Source organism: Tinamus guttatus, unplaced genomic scaffold, assembly GCF_059628265.1.
Source record: "Tinamus guttatus ecotype Peru unplaced genomic scaffold, ASM5962826v1 Tinamus_guttatus_pri_ptg000326l, whole genome shotgun sequence".
Classification (NCBI taxonomy): Eukaryota; Metazoa; Chordata; class Aves; order Tinamiformes; family Tinamidae; genus Tinamus; species Tinamus guttatus.
In genome coordinates this window covers 1126202-1140419 of record NW_028288860.1, presented here as the reverse complement: position 1 = coordinate 1140419, position 14218 = coordinate 1126202, and the positions used below count along the sequence as shown (strand labels likewise).

The window sequence follows — 14218 nt, the reverse complement described above, 5'->3', positions numbered from 1 at the left end:
TGGCAGCAATGTGCCTCCCATCACTGAGGCAGAGGGAGGTACATCTCTGGTACAAAGCGAGCTTTAAAAATGCTCAAGAAGATCTGCTGTCTGTGCAAACTGAGCTCCAAGGCCTCTCCTCCAAGGTCTGCGCAAGGCTGCGCCCAGGGAAGACCGGCAAGGCCCCTTGGCAAGGCGAGGGCAGGCCGGGCCTGCAGGCCAGCCCGAGGGGGCCTGCCAGGACGGGCGGTGGCGCGCGAAAGCGGCCATGCGACAATGCGCTATTGTGAGACTGGGGTCACTCGTGAGGCGAGCGGCCGCGGCCAGCAGAGCTGGGTACTGCTGGAGCCATTGGAGCCAGCGAACGTCGCAGCTCGCGGAGAAAGTTCTGGAAAGAACCATGGAGAACATTCTCCGTGCTGATGTCCAAAATGGAGATGGACTAGCGAGAACAGAGGAGAAGAGGGCCGAGGTGTGTACCAGGCTGCAGAGAGGGCTAAACGTGGGAGCCAGCAACCGTGTGGGGCTGCTGTGGGCTGTGGGAGTGCACAGGGGAGGGAGAGTGACAGGCACAGGGGGGAGGCCGGAGGAGGCTCTTGGGGAACTGTGTCTCTCTGCCGCTGCTGGAGTCCAGCTCCACAGGCCAGAGAGTGCTGTGCAAGGACGTCAGGGCTGGGTAAAGGGGCTGGAGTTGTAGGCAAGTGACCGGAGGAGCAGAGCATGGCTGGGGAATAGGGCACCCTCCTTGGCACCCTCCTTGCGTGGGGCTTTCAAGGCGCACTTCTGGAAGCTGCTGTGCAGGAAGGCTGTGGAGAGCCAAAAGCCCATGAGTGCCTCTGTCTTTCCAGCCCGGGCGCCGAAGACAGCAGCTCAGAGATTCTACTGAGCTGCTGAACTTGCCTCTGGGGGTGAAGATCCCTGTGGAGCCGGGCTCCAGCACTGTGTTCCACCGGACCAAGCTGGGGGTAAAGGTAAAAGCAGCTGAAAGGGGTCAGGAAAGTCTCCTCTTCCTCCTCCTTTTCTTGCCGGACACGCAGAGCATCCTGCAAGAGGGACATTCCTCCATCCAAGCAGTGGGATATCCTGGTGTCAGCGGGAGCTGCAGTCCTTAGTGTGACAGGGAACAGATGGTCTGTGTGCTGAGCGAAGGCAGGAGCTGCCAGGAGGAGGCCCCAGGTCGTGTGCAGGAGTTGGGAGAGAAGGTTGCAACATGGGTCTCTGCCCGTGCATGTGCCTACAGAGCCAGTGGCAGCCTGGTGTGTGGCACTGGAGAAGTGTTCCACGGGGCCCGGCGTGCATCACGCAGCGAGGCGGCCAGGGATGCTCCTACAGAACCTGGGAGACTCTCCAGGAGAGTTTTCCCTTCCCTCGAGCTCTGTTTGTGCCGAGCTGTAAATGGCAAGGCTTCTCTGCCGAGGAAACTTGTCAAGTATCCCCTTCTACACACAGCCACGAGATGGGAGCTGTGGAGCTGTGGATGGTTCTCCTCGCCTGAAAAGTCTCCAAGTAGAATAAGCTTTCCTTTGGGTATGATTTCTCCGTATCCCTGTGGGTACAGAGTGAGCTAGGTGCTGAGCCAGGAATGACCCTAAATCTCAGAGCCTGGAGAGCTAGCCCTATGAGCTGACAAAGCTCCAAAGTGTCTTTGTCTCTTTCCTCAGCCATCCTACCCTGATCTTGCCATGCACAATGTATCTTACAGCTTCACCAGCCGGCCAGTCACTTTGATCTTGGAGATCCACACTGTCATTTACTGGGGAATGAGTACAACAGCCTGCATGACCCCCATTTGCGGGAGTACTACAGCCGCAAAGAGCATTTGCGTAGGCTGAGGAGAGAAGGCTTCATCACGGAGGATGGCAAAGTAGGTTGTCCATGTGGGTGAGATGATGCCCTTCCAAAGGAGGGGGAGGTTGCCAGAGCGCTTGCTGCAGCCGCTCCTTGCAGGTGGAGGGCTCAGGGTTGTTGTGCTGCTTTCGCTGCTGCGGGGCAGGAGGAGCCCAAAGCTTGCTCTAGGCATTCCCATCTGCTCTTCCCAGGCTGTGTGTCGCTGCCACAGCAGCGGGTGCGTGGCCAGGGGGCCCAGTGATGAGCACGAGTCCCCACTGGGTGGTGGGAGCAAAGCCCCTCGATGCTGGGCCGGGCCGGGAGCGCAGCTCTCGCTGGGCTAGCGCTCCTGCTGGCAAGGCAGGCTGCGCGTGAGCGGCCAAAGCGCTAGATGATTTCTGCCCTCATCTCCTCGTAGGTTGTCTGCAATCTGCATGAATTCAACCAGTACAGGCAGTACCTGACGACGCTCAAGATAGAGCTCGAGAAAGCAGATGGGCAGGAACACGAGCCTAAACCTCAGGGTGCACAGGTACGCGTCGTGGTGCAGAGGGATGGGGTTTCACATCAATTCTGCCAGAAAGGCATGACCTGAAGAAGTGGTGAAGGCTGCACTGGTGTGCCAGCTCTTGCGGCATGGAAAGGTTTGCGTCGCTCTGTGCTGAGCAGCTGATGCAGGATTTGGGCACGGGTGGGAAAGTGGTCCCTGAGTGCCCTCTGAGAGTGCTGAGGGAAGCCTTTCCCTCCTGGTCCCTGCTTCCCCCTCCTGGGCAAGGGCTTCTCAGAAAGCATGGCAATGCAGGGATCTCCAGGAACAAGGGCTGCTTGTTCCTACTCATAAAACGAGCATTCCTCACATTCAGGTCTGGACAAGGTGCCAAGGAGCCTCTGAAGATAAGCAGAGGTGTGGTGGGAGCCAAGTAGGCAACACCTGCGGCAGCCAAGATCCCAACACCCGTGGTAGAGACGACAAGGGCAAAGGGTTCAGATCAGTAAGTCAACCTCCTCCATCCTCTCTCTCCAGCTGGTTCACCGTTCACTGGTTAATTCCTCCTGGTTTCTGTTGCAGAAGTGCTCAAAGGAACAGCGGCACGCTAAAACCCGCACTCCCTTGAACTGGAATACCCTGACAGAAGTGCGGGAGCTGGCAGAGAGCACAGTCAACAAAGTGCTGCAGAGGGTGAAAGAGCTGGAGCAGCCAGTCCACGTTTTAAGGAGTGCCCCCCTTGCAGTTCGGGGAAGGCTGTTTTGTAGCGGAGGAAGGGCAGAGCATTCAGAGAAGCCTCCTGCGGATGTGCGGGAGGAAGTTTTGCTGGTGGCTAGAGACATTGCAGCAGCCCTTTTGGATCATCTGGCGAAGGAAGGTGCATACAGAGCATCAGATGCCTCTGAGGCCAGGCTGTTGGCCAGTCGCAAAAGGCAGCAGCGCGTTGCCGCAGGACCCACGCGAGCGGGCAAATTGGATGAAAGAAAAGCCAGGCAAGCTGAACTCCCAAGGTTTGATGGAGGATTTCCTCTGCCTTCGCTTCACAAAATCATCCAGGATGCTGCTGAAAATATTGCAGCCACCTTGCAAATGTTTGCAGCATCTCAGTTTGAGCATCACTTCCACTGCAAATATTCTGAAATGCTCAAGCTGCCCATGAAGACAATTTGTCAGAGGCAGCTGCAACCACCCCAGGCACCTTCCTCCAACCACGTCATTGAAGATGGAGCATCATCTAGAACCTCTGAACACGAGACAGCAGACGCCAAAAACTTGCTTGCGTTGCAATCCTCCCAAAAGCGTGCTGAGCTATCCCAAGCCAGGAGCACGCTCGAAGGGGAAGGCATTGCCAAAGCAATTTCCAAGGTTCAGCAGCTCCACTCGGAGATAAAAGTGTGTGCTGAGACCTTTGTGTGTGACGCTCTGGAAAGCCTGAAGAAGGAGTTAGAACAGAAACAGCCTGCCAAGGCAAGAGCCTTACCACACAGGTCAGAAGAAAGCCCTGTGCAGAGTGGCCCAAGAGAGCAGCGTGTTCGGCCTCTGACTGCAGGAGATCCAGGCGTGCATTGCAGAAGGCAGGTGGCAAAAGAGCCAAGCTGGAGAGATGGGAATGGGAGCAATGTGGGACAGGTCTTTCCAAAAGCAGAAGGAAGGAGAACTCCTACTGGAAAGTTAGTGGAGAGCCAACCAAGAACAAAGCTCCCTCCCTTCATGGTCCGTGGAATGGTCATGCTTTCAGAGGATGAAGCAGAGGCTCAAGGTTCTGAAGAGAAACATTCAGCTCATCTGCTCCCATCCGTCTGCCAAAGCTCTGAGCATTTTGCTCAGAACACGCCAGAAGCCATGCGGAAGCCGCACACTCCCCCCTTGCCAGTTGCATCAACACCTCACTCTGCACTGCTGGAAAACCAGCCTAAAGCGAGGCCAGGGAGCACACGAGACCCTTTCCCCTGCATTGCTCAGCAGTATTGCAGGCAGCCCGTCCCTCCAGCAGCTCCAAAGACCGCTTCTCAGAGCGGAGCCCGGATGAGATCGATGCGTGTAAAGCTGGTGACGGACAAGCCGGGGCAACGTGAACGCTGACAGAGGGCATTACCGGGGCACAGAATAAAGATGTTATTTCCAAGCACTGTGTGGATGTTCTTGTGTTCCTGTGCTGCTCCGGTGATTTACACCTGTTTATGACAGGGTCCAGCAACTGCTGCGAGAGCTGCGCGAGACCTTGTGCCCAGGTCGCGAGGCAGACGAGGCGAAGCTTCTCTTCAAGCAGCCCACGTGCGGCAAGGGCTCCAGAGTGCCATTTCTTGGGGCGAGGGCATTGGGGCAGGCCTGGGCTATGTAGCCAGAATCCGGGCAGGCAAGGCTGCTCCCACCACTTGCGCTCACACATGTACTCCTGCGCTCGCTTCCCATCCCTTCGTTAGGGTGTCAGTAGAGGCAAGCCTGCTCTGCTTCAGAGTTCACCTGAAGCATTTCCATGGCAGCAGCCGAATGTCTGCAGTAAATTCTGTGCCAGAGGGAGCTCCAAACCTCTTTCAACTGCACAGAGACTTGGTCGACTGTGAACTCCCTCAAGAGTCATTCCATTCCCCACTCTAGCCCCAGCTCCATGTTCGTGTAAGTACACTGGTGGGACACATGTCACTCTCGAAGCAAGCTGCAGCAGTGGGCTTAAGGCTTGCTGAGCCAGAGGTTCCCCAGCATCAGCATTTTCATAGCTGCCGGTGGACTTAGCCAACATGCCATTGTCTACTGCCTGCGTCAGTCTCATTTTGCTTCTACCTGCCCTAAGGCACCCTAAGATTCTATCACTATGAGTGCCACAGTTCAACGACACTTTGTCCAAAATATTTATTTAAATAGAGCACTCTTTATTACCTGGCCATACTGTGTTGAGGAATCCAGCAACATGAAGCACGGAACAGGTAGTAGTAACAAACACCACGGTGACACGGCACTTCCCAGTACACACTGAGTAGCAGACTAGAGGTAAAAGGCCCCCCAGCCTAGGTGCTTTCTGCCTGCAGTTCAGCGGTGTGGACAGACTGCTCCGGTCACACAAACCACAGATAGCATGTGCTCAGCGTACAAAAGATGAGACTTTTTGTCCAACAAATGGCTTGCCAGTATAGGACACCTAAGAAGCCCTGGTGGTCCTCCTAAGAATCCTACCACATGTCACAGGAAGGATGTTTCTTCCCTTGTTACTGTAGTTCTTCCTAGAGAGCATCTAGGCCCATGCAGAGCACCACTTATTGACAAAATACTTGTTTAGAAGGGATTAAGCAGCCGAAGACTTTCAACAGCCTCTCTTTCCATGTTCCCTTTGGTAACATCATGTGGGGAAAGGGCTGGGCCAAAAAGCCACGGTCAGAGCACCCATCTGGACGGACATGTCCAGTCCAGCCCATTACAAATGGCAGCAATGTGCCTCCCATCACTGAGGCAGAGGGAGGTACATCTCTGGTACAAAGCGAGCTTTAAAAATGCTCAAGAAGATCTGCTGTCTGTGCAAACTGAGCTCCAAGGCCTCTCCTCCAAGGTCTGCGCAAGGCTGCGCCCAGGGAAGACCGGCAAGGCCCCTTGGCAAGGCGAGGGCAGACCGGGCCTGCAGGCCAGCCCGAGGGGGCCTGCCAGGACGGGCGGTGGCGCGCGAAAGCGGCCATGCGACAATGTGCTATTGTGAGACTGGGGTCACTCGTGAGGCGAGCGGCCGCGGCCAGCAGAGCTGGGTGCTGCTGGAGCCATTGGAGCCAGCGAACGTCGCAGCTCGCGGAGAAAGTTCTGGAAAGAACCATGGAGAACATTCTCCGTGCTGATGTCCAAAATGGAGATGGACTAGCGAGAACAGAGGAGAAGAGGGCCGAGGTGTGTACCAGGCTGCAGAGAGGGCTAAGCGTGGGAGCCAGCAACCGTGTGGGGCTGCTGTGGGCTGTGGGAGTGCACAGGGGAGGGAGAGTGACAGGCACAGGGGGGAGGCCGGAGGAGGCTCTTGGGGAACTGTGTCTCTCTGCCGCTGCTGGAGTCCAGCTCCACAGGCCAGAGAGTGCTGTGCAAGGACGTCAGGGCTGGGTAAAGGGGCTGGAGTTGTAGGCAAGTGACCGGACGAGCAGAGCATGGCTGGGGAATAGGGCACCCTCCTTGGCACCCTCCTTGCGTGGGGCTTTCAAGGCGCACTTCTGGAAGCTGCTGTGCAGGAAGGCTGTGGAGAGCCAAAAGCCCATGAGTGCCTCTGTCTTTCCAGCCCGGGCGCCGAAGACAGCAGCTCAGAGATTCTACTGAGCTGCTGAACTTGCCTCTGGGGGTGAAGATCCCTGTGGAGCCGGGCTCCAGCACTGTGTTCCACCGGACCAAGCTGGGGGTAAAGGTAAAAGCAGCTGAAAGGGGTCAGGAAAGTCTCCTCTTCCTCCTCCTTTTCTTGCCGGACACGCAGAGCATCCTGCAAGAGGGACATTCCTCCATCCAAGCAGTGGGATATCCTGGTGTCAGCGGGAGCTGCAGTCCTTAGTGTGACAGGGAACAGATGGTCTGTGCGCTGAGCGAAGGCAGGAGCTGCCAGGAGGAGGCCCCAGGTCGTGTGCAGGAGTTGGGAGAGAAGGTTGCAACATGGGTCTCTGCCCGTGCATGTGCCTACAGAGCCAGTGGCAGCCTGGTGTGTGGCACTGGAGAAGTGTTCCACGGGGCCCGGCGTGCATCACGCAGCGAGGCGGCCAGGGATGCTCCTACAGAACCTGGGAGACTCTCCAGGAGAGTTTTCCCTTCCCTCGAGCTCTGTTTGTGCCGAGCTGTAAATGGCAAGGCTTCTCTGCCGAGGAAACTTGTCAAGTATCCCCTTCTACACACAGCCACGAGATGGGAGCTGTGGAGCTGTGGATGGTTCTCCTCGCCTGAAAAGTCTCCAAGTAGAATAAGCTTTCCTTTGGGTATGATTTCTCCGTATCCCTGTGGGTACAGAGTGAGCTAGGTGCTGAGCCAGGAATGACCCTAAATCTCAGAGCCTGGAGAGCTAGCCCTATGAGCTGACAAAGCTCCAAAGTGTCTTTGTCTCTTTCCTCAGCCATCCTACCCTGATCTTGCCATGCACAATGTATCTTACAGCTTCACCAGCCGGCCAGTCACTTTGATCTTGGAGATCCACACTGTCATTTACTGGGGAATGAGTACAACAGCCTGCATGACCCCCATTTGCGGGAGTACTACAGCCGCAAAGAGCATTTGCGTAGGCTGAGGAGAGAAGGCTTCATCACGGAGGATGGCAAAGTAGGTTGTTCATGTGGGTGAGATGATGCCCTTCCAAAGGAGGGGGAGGTTGCCAGAGCGCTTGCTGCAGCCGCTCCTTGCAGGTGGAGGGCTCAGGGTTGTTGTGCTGCTTTCGCTGCTGCGGGGCAGGAGGAGCCCAAAGCTTGCTCTAGGCATTCCCATCTGCTCTTCCCAGGCTGTGTGTCGCTGCCACAGCAGCGGGTGCGTGGCCAGGGGGCCCAGTGATGAGCACGAGTCCCCACTGGGTGGTGGGAGCAAAGCCCCTCGATGCTGGGCCGGGCCGGGAGCGCAGCTCTCGCTGGGCTAGCGCTCCTCCTGGCAAGGCAGGCTGCGCGTGAGCGGCCAAAGCGCTAGATGATTTCTGCCCTCATCTCCTCGTAGGTTGTCTGCAATCTGCATGAATTCAACCAGTACAGGCAGTACCTGACGACGCTCAAGATAGAGCTCGAGAAAGCAGATGGGCAGGAACACGAGCCTAAACCTCAGGGTGCACAGGTACGCGTCGTGGTGCAGAGGGATGGGGTTTCACATCAATTCTGCCAGAAAGGCATGACCTGAAGAAGTGGTGAAGGCTGCGCTGGTGTGCCAGCTCTTGCGGCATGGAAAGGTTTGCGTCGCTCTGTGCTGAGCAGCTGATGCAGGATTTGGGCACGGGTGGGAAAGTGGTCCCTGAGTGCCCTCTGAGAGTGCTGAGGGAAGCCTTTCCCTCCTGGTCCCTGCTTCCCTCTCCTGGGCAAGGGCTTCTCAGAAAGCATGGCAATGCAGGGATCTCCAGGAACAAGGGCTGCTTGTTCCTACTCATAAAACGAGCATTCCTCACATTCAGGTCTGGACAAGGTGCCAAGGAGCCTCTGAAGATAAGCAGAGGTGTGGTGGGAGCCAAGTAGGCAACACCCGCGGCAGCCAAGACCCCAACACCCGTGGTAGAGACGACAAGGGCAAAGGGTTCAGATCAGTAAGTCAACCTCCTCCATCCTCTCTCTCCAGCTGGTTCGCCGTTCACTGGTTAATTCCTCCTGGTTTCTGTTGCAGAAGTGCTCAAAGGAACAGCGGCACGCTAAAACCCGCACTCCCTTGAACTGGAATACCCTGACAGAAGTGCGGGAGCTGGCAGAGAGCACAGTCAACAAAGTGCTGCAGAGGGTGAAAGAGCTGGAGCAGCCAGTCCACGTTTTAAGGAGTGCCCCCCTTGCAGTTCGGGGAGGGCTGTTTTGTAGCGGAGGAAGGGCAGAGCATTCAGAGAAGCCTCCTGCGGATGTGCGGGAGGAAGTTTTGCTGGTGGCTAGAGACATTGCAGCAGCCCTTTTGGATCATCTGGCGAAGGAAGGTGCATACAGAGCATCAGATGCCTCTGAGGCCAGGCTGTTGGCCAGTCGCAAAAGGCAGCAGCGCGTTGCCGCAGGACCCACGCGAGCGGGCAAATTGGGAGAAAGAAAAGCCAGGCAAGCTGAACTCCCAAGGTTTGATGGAGGACTTCCTCTGCCTTCGCTTCACAAAATCATCCAGGATGCTGCTGAAAATATTGCAGCCACCTTGCAAATGTTTGCAGCATCTCAGTTTGAGCATCACTTCCACTGCAAGTACTCTGAAATGCTCAAGCTGCCCATGAAGACAATTTGTCAGAGGCAGCTGCAACCACCCCAGGCACCTTCCTCCAACCACGTCATTGAAGATGGAGCATCATCTAGAACCTCTGAACACGAGACAGCAGATGCCAAAAACTTGCTTGCGTTGCAATCCTCCCAAAATCGTGCTGAGCTATCCCAAGCCAGGAGCACGCTCGAAGGGGAAGGCATTGCCAAAGCAATTTCCAAGGTTCAGCAGCTCCACTCGGAGATAAAAGTGTGTGCTGAGACCTTTGTGTGTGATGCTCTGGAAAGCCTGAAGAAGGAGTTAGAACAGAAACAGCCTGCCAAGGCAAGAGCCTTACCACACAGGTCAGAAGAAAGCCCTGTGCAGAGTGGCCCAAGAGAGCAGCGTGTTCGGCCTCTGACTGCAGGAGATCCAGGCGTGCATTGCAGAAGGCAGGTGGCAAAAGAGCCAAGCCGGAGAGATGGGAATGGGAGCAATGTGGGACAGGTCTTTCCAAAAGCAGAAGGAAGGAGAACTCCTACTGGAAAGTTAGTGGAGAGCCAACCAAGAACAAAGCTCCCTCCCCTCATGGTCCGTGGAATGGTCATGCTTTCAGAGGATGAAGCAGAGGCTCAAGGTTCTGAAGAGAAACATTCAGCTCATCTGCTCCCATCCGTCTGCCAAAGGTCTGAGCATTTTGCTCAGAATACGCCAGAAGACATGCGGAAGCCGCACACTCCCCCCTTGCCAGTTGCATCAACACCTCACTCTGCACTGCTGGAAAACCAGCCTAAAGCGAGGCCAGGGAGCACACGAGACCCTTTCCCCTGCATTGCTCAGCAGTATTGCAGGCAGCCCGTCCCTCCAGCAGCTCCAAAGACCGCTTCTCAGAGCGGAGCCCGGATGAGATCGATGCGTGTAAAGCTGGTGACGGACAAGCCGGGGCAACGTGAACGCTGACAGAGGGCATTACCGGGGCACAGAATAAAGATGTTATTTCCAAGCACTGTGTGGATGTTCTTGTGTTCCTGTGCTGCTCCGGTGATTTACACCTGTTCATGACAGGGTCCAGCAACTGCTGCGAGAGCTGCGCGAGACCTTGTGCCCAGGTCGCGAGGCAGACGAGGCGAAGCTTCTCTTCAAGCAGCCCACGTGCGGCAAGGGCTCCAGAGTGCCATTTCTTGGGGCGAGGGCATTGGGGCAGGCCTGGGCTATGTAGCCAGAATCCGGGCAGGCAAGGCTGCTCCCACCACTTGCGCTCACACATGTACTCCTGCGCTCGCTTCCCATCCCTTCGTTAGGGTGTCAGTAGAGGCAAGCCTGCTCTGCTTCAGAGTTCACCTGAAGCATTTCCATGGCAGCAGCCGAATGTCTGCAGTAAATTCTGTGCCAGAGGGAGCTCCAAACCTCTTTCAACTGCACAGAGACTTGGTCGACTGTGAACTCCCTCAAGAGTCATTCCATTCCCCACTCTAGCCCCAGCTCCATGTTCGTGTAAGTACACTGGTGGGACACATGTCACTCTCGAAGCAAGCTGCAGCAGTGGGCTTAAGGCTTGCTGAGCCAGAGGTTCCCCAGCATCAGCATTTTCATAGCTGCCGGTGGACTTAGCCAACATGCCATTGTCTACTGCCTGCGTCAGTCTCATTTTGCTTCTACCTGCCCTAAGGCACCCTAAGATTCTATCACTATGAGTGCCACAGTTCAACGACACTTTGTCCAAAATATTTATTTAAATAGAGCACTCTTTATTACCTGGCCATACTGTGTTGAGGAATCCAGCAACATGAAGCACGGAACAGGTAGTAGTAACAAACACCACGGTGACACGGCACTTCCCAGTACACACTGAGTAGCAGACTAGCGGTAAAAGGCCCCCCAGCCTAGGTGCTTTCTGCCTGCAGTTCAGCGGTGTGGACAGACTGCTCCGGTCACACAAACCACAGATAGCATGTGCTCAGCGTACAAAAGATGAGACTTTTTGTCCAACAAATGGCTTGCCAGTATAGGACACCTAAGAAGCCCTGGTGGTCCTCCTAAGAATCCTACCACATGTCACAGGAAGGATGTTTCTTCCCTTGTTACTGTAGTTCTTCCTAGAGAGCATCTAGGCCCATGCAGAGCACCACTTATTGACAAAATACTTGTTTAGAAGGGATTAAGCAGCCGAAGACTTTCAACAGCCTCTCTTTCCATGTTCCCTTTGGTAACATCATGTGGGGAAAGGGCTGGGCCAAAAAGCCACGGTCAGAGCACCCATCTGGACGGACATGTCCAGTCCAGCCCATTACAAATGGCAGCAATGTGCCTCCCATCACTGAGGCAGAGGGAGGTACATCTCTGGTACAAAGCGAGCTTTAAAAATGCTCAAGAAGATCTGCTGTCTGTGCAAACTGAGCTCCAAGGCCTCTCCTCCAAGGTCTGCGCAAGGCTGCGCCCAGGGAAGACCGGCAAGGCCCCTTGGCAAGGCGAGGGCAGGCCGGGCCTGCAGGCCAGCCCGAGGGGGCCTGCCAGGACGGGCGGTGGCGCGCGAAAGCGGCCATGCGACAATGCGCTATTGTGAGACTGGGGTCACTCGTGAGGCGAGCGGCCGCGGCCAGCAGAGCTGGGTGCTGCTGGAGCCATTGGAGCCAGCGAACGTCGCAGCTCGCGGAGAAAGTTCTGGAAAGAACCATGGAGAACATTCTCCGTGCTGATGTCCAAAATGGAGATGGACTAGCGAGAACAGAGGAGAAGAGGGCCGAGGTGTGTACCAGGCTGCAGAGAGGGCTAAGCGTGGGAGCCAGCAACCGTGTGGGGCTGCTGTGGGCTGTGGGAGTGCACAGGGGAGGGAGAGTGACAGGCACAGGGGGGAGGCCGGAGGAGGCTCTTGGGGAACTGTGTCTCTCTGCCGCTGCTGGAGTCCAGCTCCACAGGCCAGAGAGTGCTGTGCAAGGACGTCAGGGCTGGGTAAAGGGGCTGGAGTTGTAGGCAAGTGACCGGAGGAGCAGAGCATGGCTGGGGAATAGGGCACCCTCCTTGGCACCCTCCTTGCGTGGGGCTTTCAAGGCGCACTTCTGGAAGCTGCTGTGCAGGAAGGCTGTGGAGAGCCAAAAGCCCATGAGTGCCTCTGTCTTTCCAGCCCGGGCGCCGAAGACAGCAGCTCAGAGATTCTACTGAGCTGCTGAACTTGCCTCTGGGGGTGAAGATCCCTGTGGAGCCGGGCTCCAGCACTGTGTTCCACCGGACCAAGCTGGGGGTAAAGGTAAAAGCAGCTGAAAGGGGTCAGGAAAGTCTCCTCTTCCTCCTCCTTTTCTTGCCGGACACGCAGAGCATCCTGCAAGAGGGACATTCCTCCATCCAAGCAGTGGGATATCCTGGTGTCAGCGGGAGCTGCAGTCCTTAGTGTGACAGGGAACAGATGGTCTGTGCGCTGAGCGAAGGCAGGAGCTGCCAGGAGGAGGCCCCAGGTCGTGTGCAGGAGTTGGGAGAGAAGGTTGCAACATGGGTCTCTGCCCGTGCATGTGCCTACAGAGCCAGTGGCAGCCTGGTGTGTGGCACTGGAGAAGTGTTCCACGGGGCCCGGCGTGCATCACGCAGCGAGGCGGCCAGGGATGCTCCTACAGAACCTGGGAGACTCTCCAGGAGAGTTTTCCCTTCCCTCGAGCTCTGTTTGTGCCGAGCTGTAAATGGCAAGGCTTCTCTGCCGAGGAAACTTGTCAAGTATCCCCTTCTACACACAGCCACGAGATGGGAGCTGTGGAGCTGTGGATGGTTCTCCTCGCCTGAAAAGTCTCCAAGTAGAATAAGCTTTCCTTTGGGTATGATTTCTCCGTATCCCTGTGGGTACAGAGTGAGCTAGGTGCTGAGCCAGGAATGACCCTAAATCTCAGAGCCTGGAGAGCTAGCCCTATGAGCTGACAAAGCTCCAAAGTGTCTTTGTCTCTTTCCTCAGCCATCCTACCCTGATCTTGCCATGCACAATGTATCTTACAGCTTCACCAGCCGGCCAGTCACTTTGATCTTGGAGATCCACACTGTCATTTACTGGGGAATGAGTACAACAGCCTGCATGACCCCCATTTGCGGGAGTACTACAGCCGCAAAGAGCATTTGCGTAGGCTGAGGAGAGAAGGCTTCATCACGGAGGATGGCAAAGTAGGTTGTTCATGTGGGTGAGATGATGCCCTTCCAAAGGAGGGGGAGGTTGCCAGAGCGCTTGCTGCAGCCGCTCCTTGCAGGTGGAGGGCTCAGGGTTGTTGTGCTGCTTTCGCTGCTGCGGGGCAGGAGGAGCCCAAAGCTTGCTCTAGGCATTCCCATCTGCTCTTCCCAGGCTGTGTGTCGCTGCCACAGCAGCGGGTGCGTGGCCAGGGGGCCCAGTGATGAGCACGAGTCCCCACTGGGTGGTGGGAGCAAAGCCCCTCGATGCTGGGCCGGGCCGGGAGCGCAGCTCTCGCTGGGCTAGCGCTCCTCCTGGCAAGGCAGGCTGCGCGTGAGCGGCCAAAGCGCTAGATGATTTCTGCCCTCATCTCCTCGTAGGTTGTCTGCAATCTGCATGAATTCAACCAGTACAGGCAGTACCTGACGACGCTCAAGATAGAGCTCGAGAAAGCAGATGGGCAGGAACACGAGCCTAAACCTCAGGGTGCACAGGTACGCGTCGTGGTGCAGAGGGATGGGGTTTCACATCAATTCTGCCAGAAAGGCATGACCTGAAGAAGTGGTGAAGGCTGCGCTGGTGTGCCAGCTCTTGCGGCATGGAAAGGTTTGCGTCGCTCTGTGCTGAGCAGCTGATGCAGGATTTGGGCACGGGTGGGAAAGTGGTCCCTGAGTGCCCTCTGAGAGTGCTGAGGGAAGCCTTTCCCTCCTGGTCCCTGCTTCCCTCTCCTGGGCAAGGGCTTCTCAGAAAGCATGGCAATGCAGGGATCTCCAGGAACAAGGGCTGCTTGTTCCTACTCATAAAACGAGCATTCCTCACATTCAGGTCTGGACAAGGTGCCAAGGAGCCTCTGAAGATAAGCAGAGGTGTGGTGGGAGCCAAGTAGGCAACACCCGCGGCAGCCAAGACCCCAACACCCGTGGTAGAGACGACAAGGGCAAAGGGTTCAGATCAGT

General features: G+C 56.3%; 1 protein-coding gene across 1 annotated transcript in view; it reads left to right on the top strand.

Moving 5' to 3' along the window:
- Positions 1–255: 255 nt before the first annotated feature.
- Positions 256–14218, top strand: part of LOC148593868 (uncharacterized) — a 33708-nt gene continuing 19745 nt past the window's right edge. The window contains exons 1-12 of the mRNA XM_088529189.1: positions 256–315; positions 828–950; positions 1682–1843; positions 2225–2344; positions 3868–3882; positions 6576–6659; positions 7391–7552; positions 7934–8053; positions 9577–9591; positions 12285–12368; positions 13100–13261; positions 13643–13762. Coding sequence (XP_088385315.1) covers positions 256–315; positions 828–950; positions 1682–1843; positions 2225–2344; positions 3868–3882; positions 6576–6659; positions 7391–7552; positions 7934–8053; positions 9577–9591; positions 12285–12368; positions 13100–13261; positions 13643–13762 — 1227 coding nt within the window. The remainder of the gene's footprint in view (positions 316–827; positions 951–1681; positions 1844–2224; positions 2345–3867; positions 3883–6575; positions 6660–7390; positions 7553–7933; positions 8054–9576; positions 9592–12284; positions 12369–13099; positions 13262–13642; positions 13763–14218) is intronic.